Source organism: Podarcis erhardii, assembly GCF_964252035.2.
Source record: "Podarcis erhardii genome assembly, chromosome: 4".
NCBI classification, from domain to species: Eukaryota; Metazoa; Chordata; class Lepidosauria; order Squamata; family Lacertidae; genus Podarcis; species Podarcis erhardii.
This window is the reverse complement of record NC_138508.1, coordinates 73,469,887-73,491,574: the sequence shown is the minus strand read 5'-3', so window position 1 is coordinate 73,491,574 and position 21,688 is coordinate 73,469,887. Positions and strand designations below refer to the sequence as shown.

General features: G+C 41.8%; 3 protein-coding genes across 5 annotated transcripts in view; 1 reads left to right on the top strand and 2 right to left on the bottom strand.

Annotated features, from left to right (window-relative positions):
* The window catches only part of CRLF2 (cytokine receptor like factor 2), a 51,465-nt gene extending 47,720 nt beyond the window's left edge, over positions 1-3,745 (bottom strand). For both annotated transcript variants that reach the window (XM_081858757.1, XM_081858758.1), the window contains exon 1: positions 3,108-3,745. The gene's annotated coding sequence lies outside the window, so the exon portion shown is untranslated. The remainder of the gene's footprint in view (positions 1-3,107) is intronic.
* On the top strand, positions 660-14,086 carry LOC309340157 (interleukin-5 receptor subunit alpha-like). Of its 2 annotated transcripts, XM_081858753.1 has the most exons (11): positions 660-791; positions 1,247-1,374; positions 2,368-2,493; positions 3,752-3,884; positions 3,981-4,162; positions 4,603-4,733; positions 5,907-5,933; positions 9,113-9,239; positions 11,645-11,738; positions 12,136-12,208; positions 13,956-14,086. In XM_081858753.1, exons 3-11 carry the CDS (start codon positions 2,409-2,411, stop codon positions 14,037-14,039), a joined length of 936 nt encoding a protein of 311 aa, XP_081714879.1. In that variant the 5' UTR covers positions 660-791; positions 1,247-1,374; positions 2,368-2,408; the 3' UTR covers positions 14,040-14,086. The 2 variants fall into 2 exon arrangements, with proteins under 2 accessions (XP_081714879.1, XP_081714878.1); XM_081858752.1 differs by lacking the exons at positions 660-791; positions 1,247-1,374 and having other exon boundaries at positions 1,390-2,493.
* A 1,552-nt stretch (positions 14,087-15,638) lies between these two features.
* SLC25A6 (solute carrier family 25 member 6) lies at positions 15,639-21,687 on the bottom strand. Its single transcript, XM_081858770.1, has 4 exons — positions 21,460-21,687; positions 18,537-19,023; positions 17,212-17,352; positions 15,639-16,265 (listed from the first exon to the last, which is right to left on the bottom strand). The coding sequence occupies exons 1-4, from the start codon at positions 21,568-21,570 to the stop codon at positions 16,108-16,110; spliced, it is 897 nt and encodes a 298-aa protein (XP_081714896.1). The 5' UTR covers positions 21,571-21,687; the 3' UTR covers positions 15,639-16,107.
* Position 21,688: the final 1 nt, after the last annotated feature.

The window sequence follows — 21,688 nt, the reverse complement described above, 5'->3', positions numbered from 1 at the left end:
CAAAGTTCCAAATTCCCTTTCTCTCCAGCACAAAAATCTTGTTCTATCAAATTTGTGAGAAACTTTTAAATCCTCAAAACAGTATTCATTCCGCCTTAATTCTCCGTTCCTTGCTTTGAAACGTCTATAAGTAGAGGGGGTGCGGACTTCCCTTTAACACATCCCCCGATCGTGCCGAATTCACAGGATAAAATTTTTAAAGTCCAAATTCCACTACTCACGGGTCCTTTGTTATCCAGTCCAAATTTTGGGAAGAAAGTCAGCGCTCTCCGGCCATGGCTTGCGGCTTCGCTCTACTGAGGTAGCGGTCTACTCTCAGCACCACGCCACTCTCCGTACCCTCTCCGCAGCCTTTAAAAAGGCTCTTCGTGGGTCGGGGAGGGCGCTTAAGGTGCCCACCGAGTCACCAAGTCCGCAGGCTTCCGCGCCTGCGGTTTCTGAGGGTCCCCGTGTCGCCGGCACGGCAAGACCCGTCCTCAGCAGAGCCGATTCCCTCCGGAGCTCGGAGGGAATCCGCCATTAGCCGTTCGCGCTAACCCGGAAGTGCCCATGGTGAATTCTTCTTCAGGCAGTATCAAGAATATAAGGAAGTCACCAGAAAGGCCTTCAGGAGTAAGAGAAAGCATCCCACTACTTTGTTCTTTCTTATTCACTTACTGTAAATTGGAAGTGAAAGAAGGAAGTTCATGATGCAACACTCCTTATGAAAGCAACATATATATCCTTGCTTTCTCTCTGCACTGCCACAGCTTCTCTTCACTACAATCTTATTGAGCCTGTAAGAAGAGACGGTAAGCACAACTCCCCACCCAGCAGACATTCATAACTTTTCACAAATACATCACCCATTTTTTATTGGGGGGGTGGGGGAAGGCACAGCAGGAATAATGGAATATATCTACTATCCCAATCCTTTCAACATCGTGACAGTCATCACCTCTAGGTCTTGAGAAACCCTTTGGTATTCTCAAAAAAACTGGAAAGAGGGTGGTTTGGGTATCCAAGAGAAAAGAATGCTACCAAGAAGCAGGAATCTTATTATGACTTAGAAAGGTTTGCGGGTTAGGAAAGAAAACCAGTATTTTAGACCAATGGAAGGATTCTTAGTGAAAACAAACATGTCTGCGACTGATGTCTAAAAGAACTAGACCAAAAATATTATTGTGTGCCAACTGTATTAAAAAACAACTGCTTAACAGATTGGGCATTCTTTTTTTACTCCCCAAAACATAACCCATTGTTCCAGTACTTGATGGTGAAAGATCAACAGATGGACAAGTAGGGAACTTTCATACCTGGAAGAAAAAGGGACTGGATTGCTATCAAGATTAGAGACAGAGAAGAACTGACAAACAAAAAGCTGGAAAAATACAGGTAACCAACCTATATTTCTATATACAGTGGACCTGCAACTTATACTTACTTTACATACATGATTGCAACCTTACATGCGGGGTGGAGAGTGGTGGAAACCTGCCATTCCCCACTCCCCATTTTTTTATTTTCCCCCATCTGTACACCCGGGCTTTTTTCCCTTGTTGACCAGACAATATTAAAATGTCAAATTTAAGAATTCTACGGGGGTTTGTTTTGAAATTTTAGCAGGGTTTTCCATGCAACTTTTTGCAAACAAAAACCTAAGCTTTGTGTATTTTTCAAGCAGAGAGATATAGAAAGAGAGAGAATTATCAATACATTTTTAATTTTTAACTGGGGAATATGTCTATATCATCTGGTTGTTAGGTGTCAGTGTTTGATAAAACAGATTTATAGAAGAGGGTAATGCTAACATAATACTGAATGCCCTGCAGTGATTTTGTTGGGTGTTGGTGTGTTTTTTTGAAAAAAAGAAAAACTTTGTCATTAAGTTCAATATATTGGGTGAAAATGGGATGCTGACTGAGGGTGATACAAGTTGTAGTTCAACAACAACTGGAAGACTACAAGTTAGTCAGGAGTATTTCAAAGGCGTGTTCTCTGAAAACAATGTAGGCATGCCATATGTAGAACTGAATAAATACAAATGAGAACAGAAACAGAAACTTTTTTAAAAAAACAACAAAGCTCCAGTATTACATGTCCCCTCATATAAGCTAGAAAAAACAGAGGCTGGCAACCAAAGAAATTGTTCCATTAGCAAAAGGATTTCCATTTCCCCTCACTCTTCTCTGCCTGGTTACCCTCAAACCTTTCCTGGGTTTCCCTCAAATCCTCTGGAGCAGATTTAGGGAGGGCACAGGGTGGACATAAAGGGAGATGAGAGGGAGGGAATGTTCCATTCTCCTAATGGAGTAACTTCAAAGAATACCACTCCAATGAAATTGTGGCAGAACAATGAAATAAAACAAACCCTTTTTTTCATTTTAGGATTTATTTCTGTGCATTTATATAAAAAACGAAAAATCAGTATGGTGCCCAATATAGGATTTGCTCACATGAGTTGCCTCACAGTGTTCTGCTCTGTTTTCTTTATTACTTTTGCGAATAATCAGGGTAAGTATACATTTCTATTGAACTGTGTGGGGCTTACTTTAGCATAGATATGGTTAGAATTGCGGAAGGTTAGAATTGCGGAAGCTCAGTTGAGTGACAGTGGAGAGCAGGCAAAGTCAGAATGGAAGGAAATGTATTTATTACCAAAGTAGTTCATTAATGTGTGGGTGAATGAGGCATTTTAGTTCTGGGGTAGGGTTGGTTCTTATGTGGGTGTAAGAGGGAAAGTGAGGAGAGATGAAAAAAGCATGTTTTCTTGAAGATTTATCTCTCTCTCTCTCTCACACACACATATAATACACATATGTAGGCACACGATACACCTCAGGACAGATGGATACTTGAAGAAGATTAGTTAGGTACCGTAAACAAATAACATATTACAGTAGGGAGCGTTTGTGTCCACTGAAGATGATACAAAAACAACTATGAGATATAAAACAAATCATGAAGTTCCCAGAAACTGCAGCAAACAGGAATGAAACTACCATGAACAAGCAGCTACATGAACAGGCTCAACGGAAGCTGAAATGAGCAGGTGTCAGACTTCAGGGACTCTGCTTCCTCCCCTCTTGGCTGTAGTTAAGCAGTACAAAGAGAAAGTATTCTCTTACCAGTAACAGAAATTTTTAATGTACGGAGCAAAAGAGCAAGCGATCATTCTCAGAGTGCAGGTGATCCCAATTAAGGTTCTGTCCACTTCCCTCTAGTCACATCCGTCCTCTCGCCTCCTAGCCACCTGATCTCTCAACCTTTGAGCCTTTTGCGCAGTCACCTTATCTAATCTCAGAGCCTGCACAACTTCCAATGAGAGAGAGTCATCTAGTTCACTCTCTTCCCATTCTTCTTGCTGTTCACCTCCTAGTTCTGCCCAACTATTGTCTTCTGAACTGTGCCTCTCAGCAAATCATTGTTCCAAATCAACACTACTCCACTGCTCCTGTGGAGTTTCAGGATCCTGGCCGTGAGCAGGGGGAGGGGTAGGTTCCCGCCATTCGTCATCAGAGTTGTACTCCTCAACCCAGTCTCTGACAGCAGGTAAGCAATAGAGAATCACATCCCCACTAGGGGTAAACATTGGTGGTGGAAACTGTGGTGAAAAGCCACTTGACATTAAAAAAAGGAAGCACTTTGCATAGTTTGATCTCATAAAACACATATAGGATGAGCACATTAATCCATGCAGGTATGCAGCCTCAGAGCTACACACACACACACGCACACACAAACACTGACCATTCCTATTTTTTCTCCCCAGGACGAAATGGGACATCAGCTGAAAATTTATCCTGTGTTATTTACACAGTTCGTGTTACCTCAATGAATTGCACTTGGGATACTGGCAGGAATGTTCCTAAAGACGTCCAGTATTTTCTATACTTGATATATCAGTAATTCATTTTCATTTGTTAAATGGGGGTGGGGAAGGGAATGGTTAGAGTATGCTGCTCCTGGTTGGGTTTTTAACAAAATGTTTTGGCATGCAGCGAAAACGATGGAGAAGAGACAGAATGCCCCCAGTACAAAAATAATAAACTTGGAAAACATGTTGGGTGCCATTTTCCTAATATAACAGTTCCTGAGAATCATATTACCCTCAGAGTGAATGGATCAAGCGAAGAATCACTGGTTCAGCCTTTGGATCAGCAATTCTGGCCTTTCGATCATGGTAAGAGAAAGAGAGTGGGGTTTGTTTGTTTGTTTGTTTGTTTACTCATAGTGCAAAAAATTAGATATCTTGAGATACCTTATAAATCAGGGATGGGGAAGTTGTGGACCTCCAATATTATTAGACTCTAAATCTCTTCACCCCTGATCACAGGCTAGGCTGGCTGTGGAGTCAGAAATCCCTCACCCCTTCTCTAGTCCTTTGTTTTAAAATGCTTGTAAAATTAAAGAAACCTCAGAGATGTATTTGTCTGCCTGCATTCACACACCCTGTACCCCTTCAAGACCTCTCACCACAAAATTCCTGGCTAGAAGCTGAGTGACACCTACCCACAATCTGAAATGCTTAGGAACTGGAAGCAGGGAAGTTCACCACTCCAATGCCCTGGAAATTTCACAGCTCTCCACCTGTCAAGTAAAATACTGGCTCTTTCATTACAGAAAAACTTACTCCACCAGAAGATATCACTTGGAATTGTCATGAACAGCCGTGGGGGTGCAAAGTACAATGGAAACCCCCTCCCTGTGCCTTTAAAGATAACGCAGACTACTGCTTTAAGTACGAAATAAGGGTAAGAGGTTAATTGTGGTTTTGCTTGTTGAATAGCTTTTTGTTACCTTTGCTAGTCACATGCGGATATCTGATGTAGAAATTCGTGGTGAAAGAAACATTTCACATTTTGAAAATTTGTCAGATTTCAAATGTACACGGAATTTAGTTTGACTGATATTCCCTATCTACCGGGGTGAATGGTCATTCTTAGATAGGTTTTTGGTTGGTAGAGATGGAGTTGTGTATAGTTCTTTCATGAGTAAAGAAAATCCTCAGATAAAATAGAGCGATACTTTTCTTGTGGGATAACCTCCCAACATATTATGCATTGCAGCCTCGCTTTTCAGTTCATTTGTTGAGCCTCCCTATTAGGAAAAGCTTATGTCTGCAATCTAGCCTAGAAAGTCCCCATCCGTTTTTCATGGTGATGTCAAGGTTCCAATGTGTGAGCTACATTGACCGGCATATACCATCAACCCATACATGTGGGTGCATCAATGTACCCATGTGCAGAAGCATCCTGCAACAACACTGGTTTCTGAAATCTCGCCCTTCCTAGCTTCATATCGTATGGCTCAATTTAGGTATGCATGCTGGTACACAAATACCAGGTCTATCCTACATATTTAAAATAATGACTGGATTGTGGCGATACATTTATTTGCTGAGTTCCTATATACATCACAAGCTGGTCTGCCAAATCCTTGCACTTTAACAGAGGAGGCCTATTTGTAGCCCTCCTCATAGCCCCAGTTTGCATAGGCCAATAGATGACAGGATCCCCCTACATCTGGAGGATCACAGTTTTCCCACCCTTGGTCTATAGGAATGCAAAATGTTTGCCTGGTGCTTTATGGTCAGCACTTGTGGGAAGCCAAATACCATTTTGTAAAGTTTCACATCTATTAATGTATGGAAAAACGTGAGCTTCTATAATGCATTCGTCTTCTTTTAATATGTATGTTTATAATTGTGTATGTGTGTTGCACAATGAAAAAAAGAAAAGATTATGGGGGAAGTTAATAGTCCACCCACAAGGAAGCCAGCCCTCTGTCCTCCGATATTATCAGTTACTCTTGACAACTTTTGCCTTCCTTACTAATGAAGGTATACAGCCAAATTTGTGAAATCTAGCATACTTTGAAAAAGTACAATGAAAACCAACTAAAAACCTTACTTTTTTATCTCTAAGGATGAAATCAGAGGCCAAATTTCAACAGTAAGTATTGCTATCTTATATAAACATGAGGCATGTGAACTGAATTTAAGAATGGGAGAATCATGTGTATGCTACCTTGGAAGAAAGCTGGGCTATAAATATTAAGAAAGTAGCCTAGTATTCTTTGTCCACAGCATTCTGAAATTAATTAATTAATTAATTAATTAATTAATTTTTTTATTGCTTCTACCCCACCCATCTGACTGGATGTTCTATCTAGGTGTCCAGATTTGGTCGAAAAGGGAAAATACAGCAAAAAAAATATCCAGAATCCTCAAAAGATGGACAACACAAAGTAAAATAAATATTTGGCTTGGAACCTGCTTCATTGCTTCAGATATTCAATGTGATATTATGCTTCAGAGCTGATTACCTTCCATTTCCAAAGCCTAAGGCGACTTCCCCATTCTAATGAATGGGGAAGTCAACAAGTGCCTATAATCTTTTCATTTTCTGTATTTATTTCAACTGTTTATATACCGCTTAACTCCTTAGTCTCTAAGCAGTGCCCAATAAGGTTTAAAATGCAAGAAAATAAAATCAGGAAAAAATACTTTAAACACCTGCTGAAATAAAGTCTTTACTGCATGACAGAAGTTCAATAGGCAAGCAGTTATGCTGTGACTGTCTGTGATGAAAGCACAGAAACATATCATGGCCACCTCTGAAATTTCTGCCTGCAGAGGCAAGACTGTTTAGGGCTATGAATGCAGGGCAGGTTTAGCTCACACCACAACTGTAGCACTTTACTTGTGTATTAGAAAACAAAGGATTGCCGTCTTCGAAGAAATAAGCTTGATATACAGCAAAACAACTGAAATGCCCCCTGCACTAGCACTACTTGGGCTTAGGATCCCGTCTGTTCATGATTATCCTAAAGATGACCTCTTAGCCTTTCTACTGACTGTTGCTCGTATGGAGATAGCCAGATGTTGGAAAACCAGTAATGGGCTGAACAGTGATTCTTGGTATAACAAAGTATGGTCAATAGCATTGGATGAGAAACTAACGTGCCAGGTGAGAGCAGCAAAGGGCAAACACAATCCATGTTCCTTTTATAACATGGCAAATGTTTATTTATACATAAACTGTTCAATTTATTTATACATAAATTGACTGTGGCAGGAATACACCCAGCACTCATGGGAAAATGTGGTGTGGTTTTTTAGAGTAATCAAGTGAAACTTTAATATATGGCATGATAAAAGTCTGTAGTTTTATCAGGACAGGTTACTTGTTGTTTACTGTTGTAACCATTGTTTTCTCAAAATTTATCTTCTTAAAATAAATAAAAACAGTATAAAAGGAAAGGAAAGGAAAGGAAAGGAAAGGAAAGGAAAGGAAAGGAAAGGAAAGGAATCTACTACAAGGAAGGGGACAAAACCTGCTCCTCAGTTGTCTGGGAAGAGAATTTTGGCTCCCTCAAGCTGTGAATTCAAACAGCAATGCCTTTTAATTTGGTGGGGAGAGAGGGACTCTATCCCATCTGCATAGCCCTCTTCCTGGATTCCATTCCCTGACCAGGATTCATTGTTTGTTCACTATTATTTGTGCTCATGATAAGATCAAGCAGTTACACACAATTCTACGTTGAATACTGTTTTACCTTCAAATGTTTCAGGGCAGGCATACTGCTTCATTTTCAGCCAGTGCATGCCCCATAACTTCTTTCTGCAATCCTGTAACTTTTTATAACACTAATATTCTCGTTAATTTTTTTGTCCCAGTTTTTTTTGTGTGTGTCCTGCTTTTTTTGTCCTGCTGCTCCACTATGGTAGCACTCTCTGCACAAGCATTGCAGAAAAATTAATGTGGATGGCCCAGCATAAATCCAGCACCAATACACTATAGTTGCATGAATGACATGTTGCTGAATACGCCTGGAAAAACAACAACACCCTAGTCTGGAGGGGCCGAAGATATAAAGTTGACAAACTAGGTTTTATAATGTGGGGAGGAGCTAGGGGTAATTAAACACATACGGTACAACTAAATACAAAATATAATAAACATACACCAAAGATGTGGCTGCTACAGGTGCCACATAATACCCCTTCTGCATTTGTAAGAACTTAATCATTTAGTGTCGTAGCACTTATACTTAAAAAAAATAAATCAAGATTTTTACATACATTATATTATCTCCTTCTTTCCCTCCCTCCCCCCCCCATATCCATTGGAAGGGTTCAAGCAATTATCCTCAGCCATGGGCATAGCATCTTTAGTTTCCACCGAATGTCTTTTGTTCCAGTAGTTTCTATCCACTGAAGACAGGAGTTCCATCTGTTCCTTACCGTGGTGGACTTGACCTTCCACGTTGTTTCCTCTGACATTACTGTGATAATGTCTGACTGAATAAGTTCAAACAAATAACTATTCCATGCCTCTACTGTCCATTTTTCTCTATCTTTCCAACCTAAAGCTATCATTGCCTTTCTCGCTAATATCATAGCTTTGAAAGTCAATCAATCAATCAATCAATCAATCAATCAATCAAACCTTTATTGCATTAGCATACAGCCATAGCAGGATTTTTTTAAAAAAAAAATGCTAGAGACAAGCAACCAAACAAAATTCAAAGCAATATTACTGGGGTTATGACATTTAAATTACCCTAAGACAATAATGTAAAGATTTAGTTGCCGGCGCTTTGAAAGTAAACTGGTCCCCTTTCTCTATAGCCGTGTTTCCAAGTATACCCATTGTCATGAAATCAAAGTCTATTGAAAGCTTCACTTTAACCTTTCATTATTAACCTTTAGGATTTTAATTCCAGGTCTCTAAATTTGCTTACTTTAATCTTATCTATTCCTTATACTTTGGAACTCCCTGCCTATTGAGATGAAGCAGGTGTCCCAGAATTACAGACTTGTAGAGGTGGGAGGGACAACAAGAGTCATCTAGTCCAACCCACTGAAGTGCAGGAATCTTTACCCGAATGTAGGGCTCAAACACACAATCCTAATACTAAGCGTCTCATTTCATCTGTTTCAGTATGTTTTAAAACATGCCTGTAATTTTTTCTTGATGTTCTTGTTTTATCTTTCTTAACTGTTTGAGGTTTGTTTCCTTTTACAATCAAATGGTGTGTAAGTTTATGAAATAATAAGTTGATGACTATGAATTGGCATGCTATTTCACCTACAAAGACATAAAGCAGATTAATGTTCTACTTTTAGTTAACAACAGGACAAACCCACCATAATTACACGGTACGTGGGAAATACTCATTGAGGCTCCGTGCAGCTGGACAGTATTGTCCCATTGGGACACAGTGGAGTGAGTGGAGTAAACCAATTGTGTTTGGTAAGATTACAGATTTATTTATATATTTTTCCATTGGCCCTTTCTCTATTATTCTCTCTAATGGTTAACTCAGGTGCTTGTGTGCCTTGATCAGCCTGAGAAACAAAGCCATCCAAAAATGTTTATATATATATCTATTCAGAGGACTCCCTCAGCATGCAGAACTATATAAATTTGTAGATTAAAATATTTTTTTGAAAGAAAACAGCCCATACTTCCAAGACTTCCAGCTTCTAGGACTTACGGATTGTTTCTGGCAGTTGAGCCTTACAGACATCAAAAATGATATTAGTGTCAGTCCCCCTGTTGCTTAGAGATGGAACTTTAACAAAAACGTACTTACTTACTTACTTACTTACTTATTTATTTATATAAATAATTTATATATATATGTATGTATATGGATATATATATATACACATGTATATATATGTGTGTATATATATGTGTGTGTGTGTGTGTGTGTATTACATACATACAGGGTATGTGTGTGTGTGTATATATATATACACACCCCCCTGCAATCCCTACACATCCCTGCAATCCCTACACATCCCTGCACCCCCCTGCAATCCCCTGCAATCCCTACACATCCCTGCACCCCCCTGCAATCCCTACACAGATCTGGCTGACACAAGCCACAAAACCACAGCTCGCCCCTATACACGAAGCCAAGCCAGAGCACAACTAAGTACAGTACAGCCATCTTCTCAGGAAAACTCTTCACAAAGTTCAAGAGGTCAAGACACAAAGACTTTAACAACTAATCCACACCTAATGACCCACCTAAGTGGTACTCAGGATATCACTCAAGAAATCACTCAAGATATCTCTCAAGTAATTAAGGAACAAAAGAAGAAAAGGCACACTAGCCTGGGAACTTCCTCTCTGCCCAGAACATTGGAGGCTATACACCACACCCCCTCTACAGTATTTATAGGAACTCAAACACTGAGATCCTGCTCTGTTCCAGTAACAAGAAGCCGAAAGCACCAGCCTGAAGATGACGAGTGAGACCTCGTCGAAACGTCGCCTAGACACCCCAACTTTTACACGGGAAGACACCCGAGGACACCAAAACCTGCATATATATATATATATATATATATATATATATATATATATATATACACACCCTGCCCATCTGGCTGGGTTTCCCCAGTCACTCTGAGCAGCTCCCAACAGAATATTAAAAACACGATAAAACACCAAACACTAAAAACTTCCCTAAAATGGCTACCTTCAGGTGTCTTCTGAAAGTCAGATAGATGTTTATTTCCTTGACATCTGATGGGAGGGAATTCAACAGGGCGGGCGCCACTACCAAGAAGGCCCTCTGCCTGGTTCCCTATGACCTCACAGTGAGCGAACTGCCAGAATACCCTCAGAGCTGGATCGTGTCTGGGCTGAATGATGGGGGTGGAGACACTCCTTCAGGTATACTGGGCTGAAGCCATTTAGTGTTTAAAGGTCAGCACCTACACTTTGAATTGTGCCCGGAAACATACTGGGAGCCAATGTAGGTCTTTCAGGACCGGTGTTATATGGTCTCGGCGGCTACTCCCAGTCACCAGTCTGGCTGCTGCATTCTGGATTAGTTGGTTTCCAAGTCACCTTCAAAGGTAGCCCTATGTAGAGCGCATTGCAGTAGTCCAAGCGGGAGATAACCAGAGCATGTACCACTCTGGTGTAAGGTTGCCAGATTTTTTACAATGAATCTGGGGACACTTTTCAACTTCAGTGGATTTTGTATGGGGACTGATTTGTAAATCCAGGGACTGACCTCGGGAAACGGGGACGTCTGGTAACCTTACTCTGGTGAGACAGATCAGTTGATGGACTGCCGTACGTGTGTGCTTATATAAGACTGATGCCAGATTTGCAAAACACCATCCTGGTTCTTCCCAAAAAACACTACCCAGGAAGCCCCCATCCCAGCAAGCAATGTGGACAGAGCCAAGTGGCAAGAGAGGCTGTGGTTGTTACCAGGTCTGGTGCGCTTTTAAGGACCAGAACTTTAACAATTAACTGCCCTGATCCCCAATAACTTGGTTGGAAGAGGGAAACGAAGAGTGCTGTTGGGGGGAGGTGTCACTATTGACATAGCGTAATTTTTTGCTTACCTTTTAAGTGCTGAGATAGGCAGCTGTAGCTGTCACTATCTTCTTTCCTTGCAATGCATCTGGGCCACAATGCAATGCCCTTAGAGGAACATTATATTTGGAGGCAGGTTCAAAGGCTTTAGCCTCCTGGCTTGACACTTTCCCTTTCAGCACTGGGACCTTAAGAGTTTTAAATAAATTAAAATCATGCCAGCATTGTTGGTGCCTGGCCCAACCACATCACAAGCTGATGCTGCGCCTGTGTTTATGATACTTAGCACTAATGCCTTCCTGTCTTTTCAGGTACTGACCCCAATCCATTTCCCACAGAATTATTAATACTTGTAGTACTTGGGACCGTCATAACAATCTTGCTCCTCATTTTGATCTGGAAAAGGTAAAACACAATGACCTGCCATTTTTACCTGCATCTAGAATACAGCTAGCATTTTTAATTACCATTGTTCTGAGATTTGACAAGCCTGAGTATTCTTTGTTAGGATTTTAACCAAAAGATCTGAAACATTCAACATTTCTAGAAGATATGAAAATACTAAATGAAAATCTAATGTATTAATATTCTACTCAAAATGTTGAATAGAAGGATCTGTTAAAGATTTAAGACAATGCAGTACATATAGTGCATAATTCAATCTATGTCCTATCTGTGCATGCTGTTTGGGCGAGTGCTCCCCTTCTATGCATGAAGCTCTCCATCTGCAGGCAAGAGAATATGGATTAGGGAGAACAGGATTTGAGACCCTGGTCAAAGCCCCACATTTTTCTTCCTACAGATTCCACATATGGAGATGCCTAACTTTTCCAGTTCCACAACCAAAAGATGTTCTTTGGCAATATGAGAATGTGGTGAGTTCTAGAATGCCTTGAATGCAGTGTTCTGCCAGTTTTTAAAACAATTTAAAGATGAATAGCTGTAATTCACAAAGTAATGCTATGTGATTGTTTACTGCCACATGGAAGGTGCCATGAAATTGCTGATCTAGCAGTTTTCCCCCATTCCTAGAGATGTTTGTGTGCTAGAATTTTATCTACTCTAGTAATTTATTATTTATACCCCACCCATCTGGCTGAGTTTCCCCAGCCACTCTGGGCGGCTCCCAATCAAGTGTTAAAAACATTACAGCATTTGACAGGGCTGCCTTCAGATGTCTTTTGAAGATAGGATAGCTGCTTATTTCCTTCACATCTGAAGGGTGTTCTACAGGGTGGGCGCCACTACTGAGAAGGCCCTCTGTCTGGTTCCCTGTAACCTCACTTCTCGCAATGAGAGAACCGCCAGAAGGCCCTCGGGGCTGGATCTCAGTGTCCGGGCTGAACGACGGGGGTGGAGACGCTCCTTCAGGTATACAGGACCATTTAGGGCTTTAAAGGTCAGCACCAACACTTTGAATTGTGCTCAGAAACATACTGGGAGCCAATGCAGATCTCTCAGGACCGGTGTTATGTGGTCCCGGCAGCCACTCCTAGTCACCAGTCTAGCTGCCGCATTCTGGATTAATTGCAGTTTCCGGGTCACCTTCAAAGGTAGCCCCACGTAGAGTGCATTGCAGTAGTCCAAGCGGGAGATAACTAGAGCATGCACCACTCTGGCGAGACAGTCTGCAGGCAGGTAGGGTCTTAGACTGCATATCAGGTGGAGCTGGTAGACAGCAGCCCTGGACACAGAATTAACCTGCGCCTCCATGGACAGCTGTGAAGCCAAAATGACTCCCAGGCTGCGCACCTGGTCCTTCAGGGGCACAGTTACCCCATTCAGGACCAGGGAATCCCCCACACCCGCCCGCCCCGTCCCCCCAAAACAGTACTTCTGTCTTGTCAGGATTCAACCTCAATCTGTTAGCCGCCATCCATCCTCTAACCGCCTCCAGGCACTCACACAGGACCTTCACTGCCTTCACTGGTTCTGATTTAAAGGAGAGGTAGAGCTGGGTGTCATCTGCATACTGATGAACACCCAGCCCAAACCCCCTGATGATCTCTCCCAGCAGCTTCATATAGATATTAAAAAGCATGGGAGAGAGGACGGAACCCTGAGGCATCGTGTATGAATGATGAAAGTCTCCAAACACTGTAACCACTTTCCCAAACCTATCTGTGTGGTTATAAAAACAAAAAATGTAAGGGTTTTAGTTATAATGGGTAGGATTCACCTAACTAGCTCCATCAGTGGAAGGCCTGTGTAAGAAAATATTAATTTTACTGACATTTTAGTGCCAAGGGTAGTTGCTTAATTTCATCTAAAAGAAATGGGACTTTCAAGTAAGTTTTAACTTAATTGGAGATATTGAAACCATAATTCTACCGTGCCCATCTGGCTGGGTTTCCCTAGCCACTCTGTGGAAATTAGAAACAGGGCTGAACTGAAAATATATTACAGAGGAAAAGCTGCATTGCAAAAAAAGTTTGCTGCAGCTTCCATTTGTCATTTTCTAAATGTTGGAGGAACTGTGGAAAGCTCAACACACAACAGTATTCTTCAATACCGACTATGCTAGTAGAACTTTGTTATGAGCTGTAATAAAGAAGTGAAACTGAAGTGGTCACGAGCCTTAGGAATTAACCTTAAGGGGATTTTTCTTTTCCCTTTTTGTAGAAAACATGGGTGGACCTGATGCCAGCAGCAGATGAAAAAATAACAGTGGTTGAAGAAATGAATTGTGAACTGCAAAAACAATGAGATTTTCACTAGCCAGCTGCTACCCCAAATAAATTAGGGAAATGCTATTATTTTGGTGCTTCCTTTCGTTTCAGCTGCAAATGCATGTATACAAGTACAAAAGCTGCTACTCAAGCACACTGGAAGACAATGCCAGGGATAGGTTTCCTATGCAAGTAACAGCTAGAGAAGCTTGTGTTTGTGTGTGTCCAACTGTAGGGATCAACACACAGCCAACATAGAAATCAAGTCAGGTGTCATTTTGCTACACAAGGAAGTGGCAATGATGACAGCAAGGTACATGCAGCTGAACTATCTACACAAAAATTCTGTCCCCTAAAATATAAAGGGTTACAGATTGGGTGCACTAAATTCAGAAGGGTTGGGGGACTTAACTGTTTGGGAAACTCTACTCTAAAGGATAGGGGCTACTGTAATGTTTGTAGTCTATCTTTGCCATACTTCAACAAAATCAAGACCTCAACATTTTCTTAAGATGCCCACTGCTCCAATAAATGAGCCTTACTGGCCAACAAGGCTTTTTGACAAGCCTGTTCAGGTACTCAGTTGATTAGCTACATCTTACATTTTGCTGGTTTTTATTGCCAGCCAAGCTTTAAGTGATCATTATTGTGATACTTCTGTATTCATGTATTGTGATTTTAAGTTTTAGTGTACTGATGTCTTGTGCCCTACACTGAGATTTTACAAATATCATTAGCATTTTTAGCTCTTAATTCCTCTTGCTAAAGGAGTTAATAAAGGTTTATAGAAACCATTTCTAATGTACTGCGTAATCCTAAGCATTACTAGAATAGCTGCATCAGATCTAGTCATGCTGCAAAATATTACTGTGTTGCAGGGGGTTCTCTAATGCATTAGATAAATCATACAATTGTAGAGTTGGAAGGGACCTCATCTTTTCAAAGCAGAGAATCTTAAATTTGGGCTATTAAAATGCTCTTCTTGTACTATGTATACACAAAGGAAACACTGAATATACCTTATCTATTTATGAATGAACTATATTGCTCTGAAGTGCTGCTTCATTCACTTTGTTAATTTGACAGCTGATGTCATCAGTACAACCACCAGCTGTACAAATCCAAATTATTTCAAATCCACCTACCTGCTTTTCAATGTGGTTTTATACAATGCTTCCCACCACTTCTTTTTTGCCGCCCAATTGTCATACTATTGTACAATGAATTATGTACATAAGCATTGCCAAGCCATTTTTTATTATTATTTTGCAGGTTCTAGTGTTACCATATTCAAAACAGGTTCCTTGGATTCTAAATCAAACTATTTTGCCCATTTGTCATAAAGATATAGTCAAACCTCTGGAAGTCTCAGAAAGTAGATCTCATTTACTCTTTTAATTTAAAAGTGGAAGTTCAATCATTAATGTCCAGTGATCAAATGTGGTATTAGCAGTGCCAAGCCAAGTCAAATTCAAATGTTACCCACCCCTCAGCTAGGCCCACTCCTCTACAAAATCCTGCTGCACCAATTTAATTTTTCATCTGTGTTCCCTCCCCTATCTGAAGCTGGTAGAAGTACCATACTGCATAGCAGGCATGACCCCGAACATGAAGTTATAACAATAAATTCAATACATCAGAGTTAATTTTGTTTATTATTTCACAGAATGCCTCAATTCTGAGAACACAAATGCTAGATGTTCAGCTGTGCAAACAGTACATAGTGCTTAAGTACAAGTGGAAAAAACATGATTTGTTAAATGAATACTTCTCAAAACATGATTTTATGGTCCTCTAAGATAGGACTTGAAACTTCAGGCTGCTCTTCAGTGAAGTTCAGCTGCCTTGGACCCAGAACTGCTAGCACTACGATTATCACCAAAAATAGACAAACTCAATACGCTGAGTTGTCTGTTTCAATGCCGGAATAATGGTATCTCAAAGTGTTATCAGTTCACTGAAGGCAGTTTCTAGCCCTACTTAAACACAATCTGGCCCCGATAAATAAGACTCCACACAGGAATTTTTCAAAGATCAATGGTCCATAATGGCAAGTTATTCTACATGATCTGTCAATTTAACTTACAATTCTAGTAAGGGTTTTTTTAGATGACTTTCTTGAACTCATCATACAACACAAGCACAAAAGCACCACCCATGCCTCGAAGAACATTAGACCATGCACCCTTGAAGAAAGCCTTTCCACCTTCATCTCTTGCAATCTTCTTCCAACAGTCAATTGTTCCAGAGTACATGATGTCAGCTGTAGGAAAAATAAGTTTATTATTTGAAGCATTGATTCTGTGAACCACCCTGAGATCTTTTGATGAAGGGCAGTATATAAATTTTAAAAAATGTTTCAAGGACAGCAGGACTATCATGTTAATTTCTGTCCAGAGAAACGTAAAAGCAGTACTGAGCTAACACATTGTTAGAACTTACGCACAGAAAGTTGTTCTTCAAATATTACTCTGAAACTAGATAATATACTGCTTTTATTGGGGGTGGGTGTAGGGTAGAAGAAGGATCCCAGTTGTTATTACTAAGCCGATTTTACAATGCTTATATGAGGACAGTCTTGTCCTGTGACCCAAGAAGAACTAAATTACAATGAGTATTAACAGGAGTTAAATATTAACTACTTATGTAGAATGAATGTGAAGTCTATATATATGGTGTCCGAAGCATAAGCTTACTAGAACAGAAACAAATTTGAGACACAGTGCCAGATTAACCTAACCTAGTGCACTAGTGGAAGCCAGAGAAATCACTTCCATTAGCGCAATGGGAGCTTTCCCCTCTCTCTTCCCCCTGCACCTCTCCCAAATCAGCTCTAGGGGGTTGGGAGAATCCCCAGAACAGCAAATTCAAGAGACTATAGTATTGCATTCCGCTCACCACAAAAGTGCTCACATCTGCCACCAAAAATAATTAAAAACCACATAGCTCATAAACATTACTTATTACCCTGTTAAAGTCTTGGCAGGACTACTGGCAGAAAGATGGAGAGTTCTGACCTTCTTGCAGCAACCCAGTGATTTCAGTGTTGGAAATGCAGAAGAGATCTAGCACTCTGCTCTCTCCTCTGTTAGCCTGCTCACTAGGTTTGCATTCAATTTCAAGCAAACATCTGCATGAAATTCCTTGCAGCACAGGACTATCAGGCTGGTGCTTAATGTAAAATTGGCTTATTTTTATGTGCTGCTTACCTGCTTTACGTCCAGACTGCATCATCATTCGACGTCGCACTGTATCAAATGGATAGGAAACCACACCAGCTACTGCAGTCACTGATTGTGCAATCATCCAGCTTATAAAAATGTGAGTGTTTCTAGGATCTGGGAGCATACCTATAATGAAAAAACAGAACTTCTGCATCATTTTGAAAACTAAAGAAAGGATCTGTTTACCATTACACAACATTTGAATACGTATTTTGGGGCACTTTATGGTGTATCATGAAATAATGCTCAACTGTTGAATTTTGCCTTCCTGGTTAATATAGAAGATCATATTACAGGCAACTCTGTTTACCTCTGTTTTATGATTCAGCCATTAACACACAACTGATGGTGCCTTTTCTCAATATCTAGTTAGTAGAGAAGGTGTATAATGCCTTGTGACTAACACTGCAGCTAGTATGTGTGGTCAAATCTGAAGTTCTAGTCTGCTTGCGTCCAAATGGACAGTAACCTCTTTTACTCAGGGAGTGAATCCATATAGGGGAATTCACTGACTGCTAGTTATGACCTACATTTTAATGTTTTGCTATTTTTAAACTCCACCTCTGATCAGGCAACCTCAGTTCTTTTAGTAAAGTCTTGTTTTGTTTTTAAAATATGCTCCTCCCTGTCATCTATCTGGTAGACAGTGAGATATGTGATACTGGAAAGATACTCCATTCAGGTGTCAACACTTTATTTAATTAGCAAAAATCCAGAACATCTAAATACAGAATCACCACTAAAATCCATCTAAATAATATGAGCTTTGGGATTACGGCGGTTAAATTTAAGCTCTAGTCCTCTGCCCTAAATGAACAGCCTTGGGTAATTTACATACTTGGTTACAGTTAAAATTATAGGAACAGTTAATGTAACCACTTTAGCTTTTACAACTTTCCCTTTAGTATAAGTAACATTTTAACCCCTGGCCTTTGATCTTTCCCCTCCTAGTCTCTTTCATAACCCTCTTCAACCGTGACTGCCCAAGGTTCCACTCCCTGCATTCCAAGAGAGGTTTCCATCATTGAGTACAGAACCAATTAGTGACACACAGCCTAATGCCTATTTAAAGCTAGTTAATTTTGTCAAACTGATTCACATGGAGTTTTCTTCCCTAGATAATCTGTGTGGCTTTGTAAACTAACACTTTCTGTGGTTTAGCTCCCTCCCCCTGCCTCTATGTGGATAGTTTAGCAAATGAATCTATCAAGTTTTACTTGTGCTACTAGGCACATCTCAATAGTTACATGGTGCTATTCAGAAACACCCGGCATGTTGCTTGTCAGTATCAGCCTGACCATCACGTTTACCTTTTGCTGTGTCATAGATCCCAAAGTAGGCAGCTCTATAGATGATTATTCCCTGGACAGAGACATTGAACCCTTGATATAAGCCTCGCAGACCATCAGACCTGAAGATTTTGACTAGGCAGTCCCCCAGGCCTTTGAATTCTCTTTCAGCGCCAGCTTTTCCAACATCAGCAGCCAGTCGGGTTCTTGCAAAATCCAAAGGATAGACAAAGCAGAGGGAGGTTGCTCCAGCTGCACCACCAGAGGCCAGGTTACCAGCAAAATATCTCCAGAACTGTGTGTGCTTGTCTACTCCACCTAAGAATACTTGCTTATACTTATCCTTGAAGGCAAAATTGAGCGCCTGAGTTGGGAAATATCTGATGACATTGGCAAAATTCCCACGCCAAAAGGACAGCATTCCTTGCTCTTTAGGAATGCGGACAACACAATCAATGATTCCTTTGTACTGCTTATCAGCAGCAATCTGTTGACTTGCATGTTGTACCTGCAAGAAAAAGATGTTCACAGTTACTCTAAATGAGAAATTGTATGGTTCCAAATAAGCTTTATTCTTTCAGGTTCAGTCTGAAGTATACATTTCAAATATCTGAAGTCACAATGGGAGCTAGAGAAAATGGGATAGAATAATTTAATCCAATTAAGTCATTAAAGGAACAAAATTGCCTTTCTATTCAAAGTATGCTTTAGTATAGTGACATCAGTACTTTGGAACACCATTCCTATTGAAATCAGATAGACACCTACAATTCTGGCTATGTTGTCATCGCTGAAAATATTTGTTTAAACAAGTGTTTCTAGAGAATTAATTTGATTCAGTGTTGGTTATTTGTTCTCTAATGATTTTAATTTCCCCTCATATTTTCTATGAATTGGCAGTTTAGAAATGCTCTTATTAGCTCACTATCTAGTTAATCTTCCAATGAGTCTTGTTAAAGTCACAAGTAGACTGCGAAAATATCAGCTTACTGTAAAAATTAAACTAACGAGCAGGGATATAGCTATTGCAACTTAATTTCTAAAGTTAAACCAATAGAACTACAGCCATTCCTCATTGCTAACTGTGGGATTTTTATTAAAGAAATGTTTATATTTCTAAACTAAGGAATTAGTGTACTTTTGCTTCCATGTAGAAACATTCATAAAGCTGACAGCTTTTATTACCATTCTGTACATCAGTGGTAGAGAATCTTTTTGGGCTGGTAGGCCAGATCCTTTACTCTCCCACTCATGGGTCAATTTTGTGTGGTTCAACCCCATTGTCAATCATCTAACATCATAATGGTTCCCATGTGTCTCTGAGTACCAGCTGGTTGTCGAGTGCTTAGGAATCTCTGTATAATGGAGGAATTCCAGGCACTGCTAACTGGCAGGGCCTACAAAGCCCTGTTTGGCAAAGCCGCACCTTTAACTTCCCCACATCTGACATCAGATGCACAGCAGGTGGGCATAGCTTGCCCCCAAACAGCTTTGTGGGCCAAATGGGGACGTGTGGCAGGCGGCAGGTTCTCCATCCCTGCTGTATGCAGTTACTTCAGAGTAAAGAGGGGTCGACTTTTTAAAACAAATGTGCATGGGATTGTACTGCTCATCACAGGTTCTGAAGCTACCAAAGAACATTCTCTTCCACCTTGTCCTTTCATGGTTTTTGCCCATACTTGTAGCGTAGGCTGTAAATGCAGAACACACCTCATACCAAGTCAGTGGAAGTGTGGCGTAGCAGTTAAAGTGTCAGACAAGGACCTGGAAGATCAGACTTCAACTTCTCACTCTGCTAGAAAGTTGACTGGGTGACCTTGGGGCCAGTTACTGCCTCTCAGCCTAACCTACCTCACAGGGTTGTTTCTGGACATTAAATGAGGATGAGGAGAGACATGTAGGCGACCTTGAGCTCATTTTGGGGGGGGGGAGAAGAGAAAGTGGGATATAAATGCAATAAATAGAAAGCAAAAAAATTTAAGTCTGCCACTGGGTCAACTGTCTTCAACGGCGGGCAGTGACTCTCTGGGATTTCGGGCAATGCCGAGGTTTAGCATTAAATTCATGCCCTTCTTCGTGCCAGCCGGATGCTCCATTTAAAAGGAGAAAGTTATGCCCTTTGTATGTACATGGCGGAAGTAGTCTGGAAAAGCTCGCGCGGTATGTGACGCTCTGCAGCGCGAGGCCTGCTCTGCCTGCCCGCATAGCGAGTCTCACAGCCCGCCCCGCCTCAGTCACGCATCCGCCCGGCTGCGGCCCGAGGGGAGGGGCTTGGGCTTAGGCCCCACTGCAGCACAGGCGTCGGTGACCTCGCGCGCTCCGCAGGGGTCACCCGACGAAGCCTCGCGATACGAGAGCAAGGGCGGAGGCGGGAGGCCGGCTGCATCCAATCGGCGCGGACGCCCTACGCCGCCGTCGCACCAATCACCGACACGTCGCCGCAGAAGAAGATGGCGGCGGCAGCTTCCTTCGACCTCTCAGTGCGTTCCCGCCCTCTACATCTTAAGTACACCGCTACACAAAAAGGGGGGGGGCATAGAGAATGAAGCGGGCGCCCCCCCCCCGCGCGCGCATGAGGAGAGAACCCTTTCATCTGCGTGTTGGTTGGGGGGTGGGGGGAGAGGAGGGGAACAGCGCCGCGCGCATTCAAACTGCCGCCAACGAACTTTCTACAGCGGAACCGGCCTAACGGAAGCCATGCGCGCGCCACAGACTCCCACGGGGCGGGCGCCCCTCTTGTCCTTGCCGCAGCCGTCGTCACGGGCAGCCTTGCGAGGGCATAAGTAGTTCCTCACAAACATACACACATGAATGCGTCTTAAAAAAAATAAAACAGCGCAGTGGGGGGTCCGGGCCGCGCCATTCCAAACGCCTCCTTCCCAGCCCTGCCCCCTCTTTCAGACCCCCCCCCCACAAATAAAAGCGCCCCGCGAGGAGGCCGGACCTGAAGCAGCAGCTTGACCCGCTCGATGGGCGCCACGGCCGTCTTGCTGATGGCTGCCGCCACGCCGCCTGCCAGGAAGTCCTTGGCGAAGGAGAGGGCCTGGTCTGCCATGGCGCTGGTGGTGGTGGTGGTGCTTGGTAGCGGCGAGTGTGCGGGGAAAGGGGCTGCGAGGCGAGAGGCCACGGGCGCTGTCGCAACTCAGGCCGCCGAAAAGGGAAGGGCCAGCCCG

Coding starts and splice junctions, on each gene's coding strand:
- LOC309340157 (XM_081858752.1), top strand. CDS start 2,271: ATGTTCCATTCTCCTAATGGAGTAACTTCAAAGAATACCACTCCAATG. Junction 2,494..3,751: donor TACTTTTGCGAATAATCAGG/GTAAGTATACAT, acceptor TTTTCTCCCCAG/GACGAAATGGGACATCAGCT. Junction 11,739..12,135: donor CTCATTTTGATCTGGAAAAG/GTAAAACACAAT, acceptor TTCTTCCTACAG/ATTCCACATATGGAGATGCC.
- SLC25A6 (XM_081858770.1), bottom strand. CDS start 21,570: ATGGCAGACCAGGCCCTCTCCTTCGCCAAGGACTTCCTGGCAGGCGGC. Junction 19,024..21,459: donor GGGTCAAGCTGCTGCTTCAG/GTCCGGCCTCCT, acceptor TTTTTCTTGCAG/GTACAACATGCAAGTCAACA. Junction 17,353..18,536: donor GATCTATGACACAGCAAAAG/GTAAACGTGATG, acceptor TTTTCATTATAG/GTATGCTCCCAGATCCTAGA.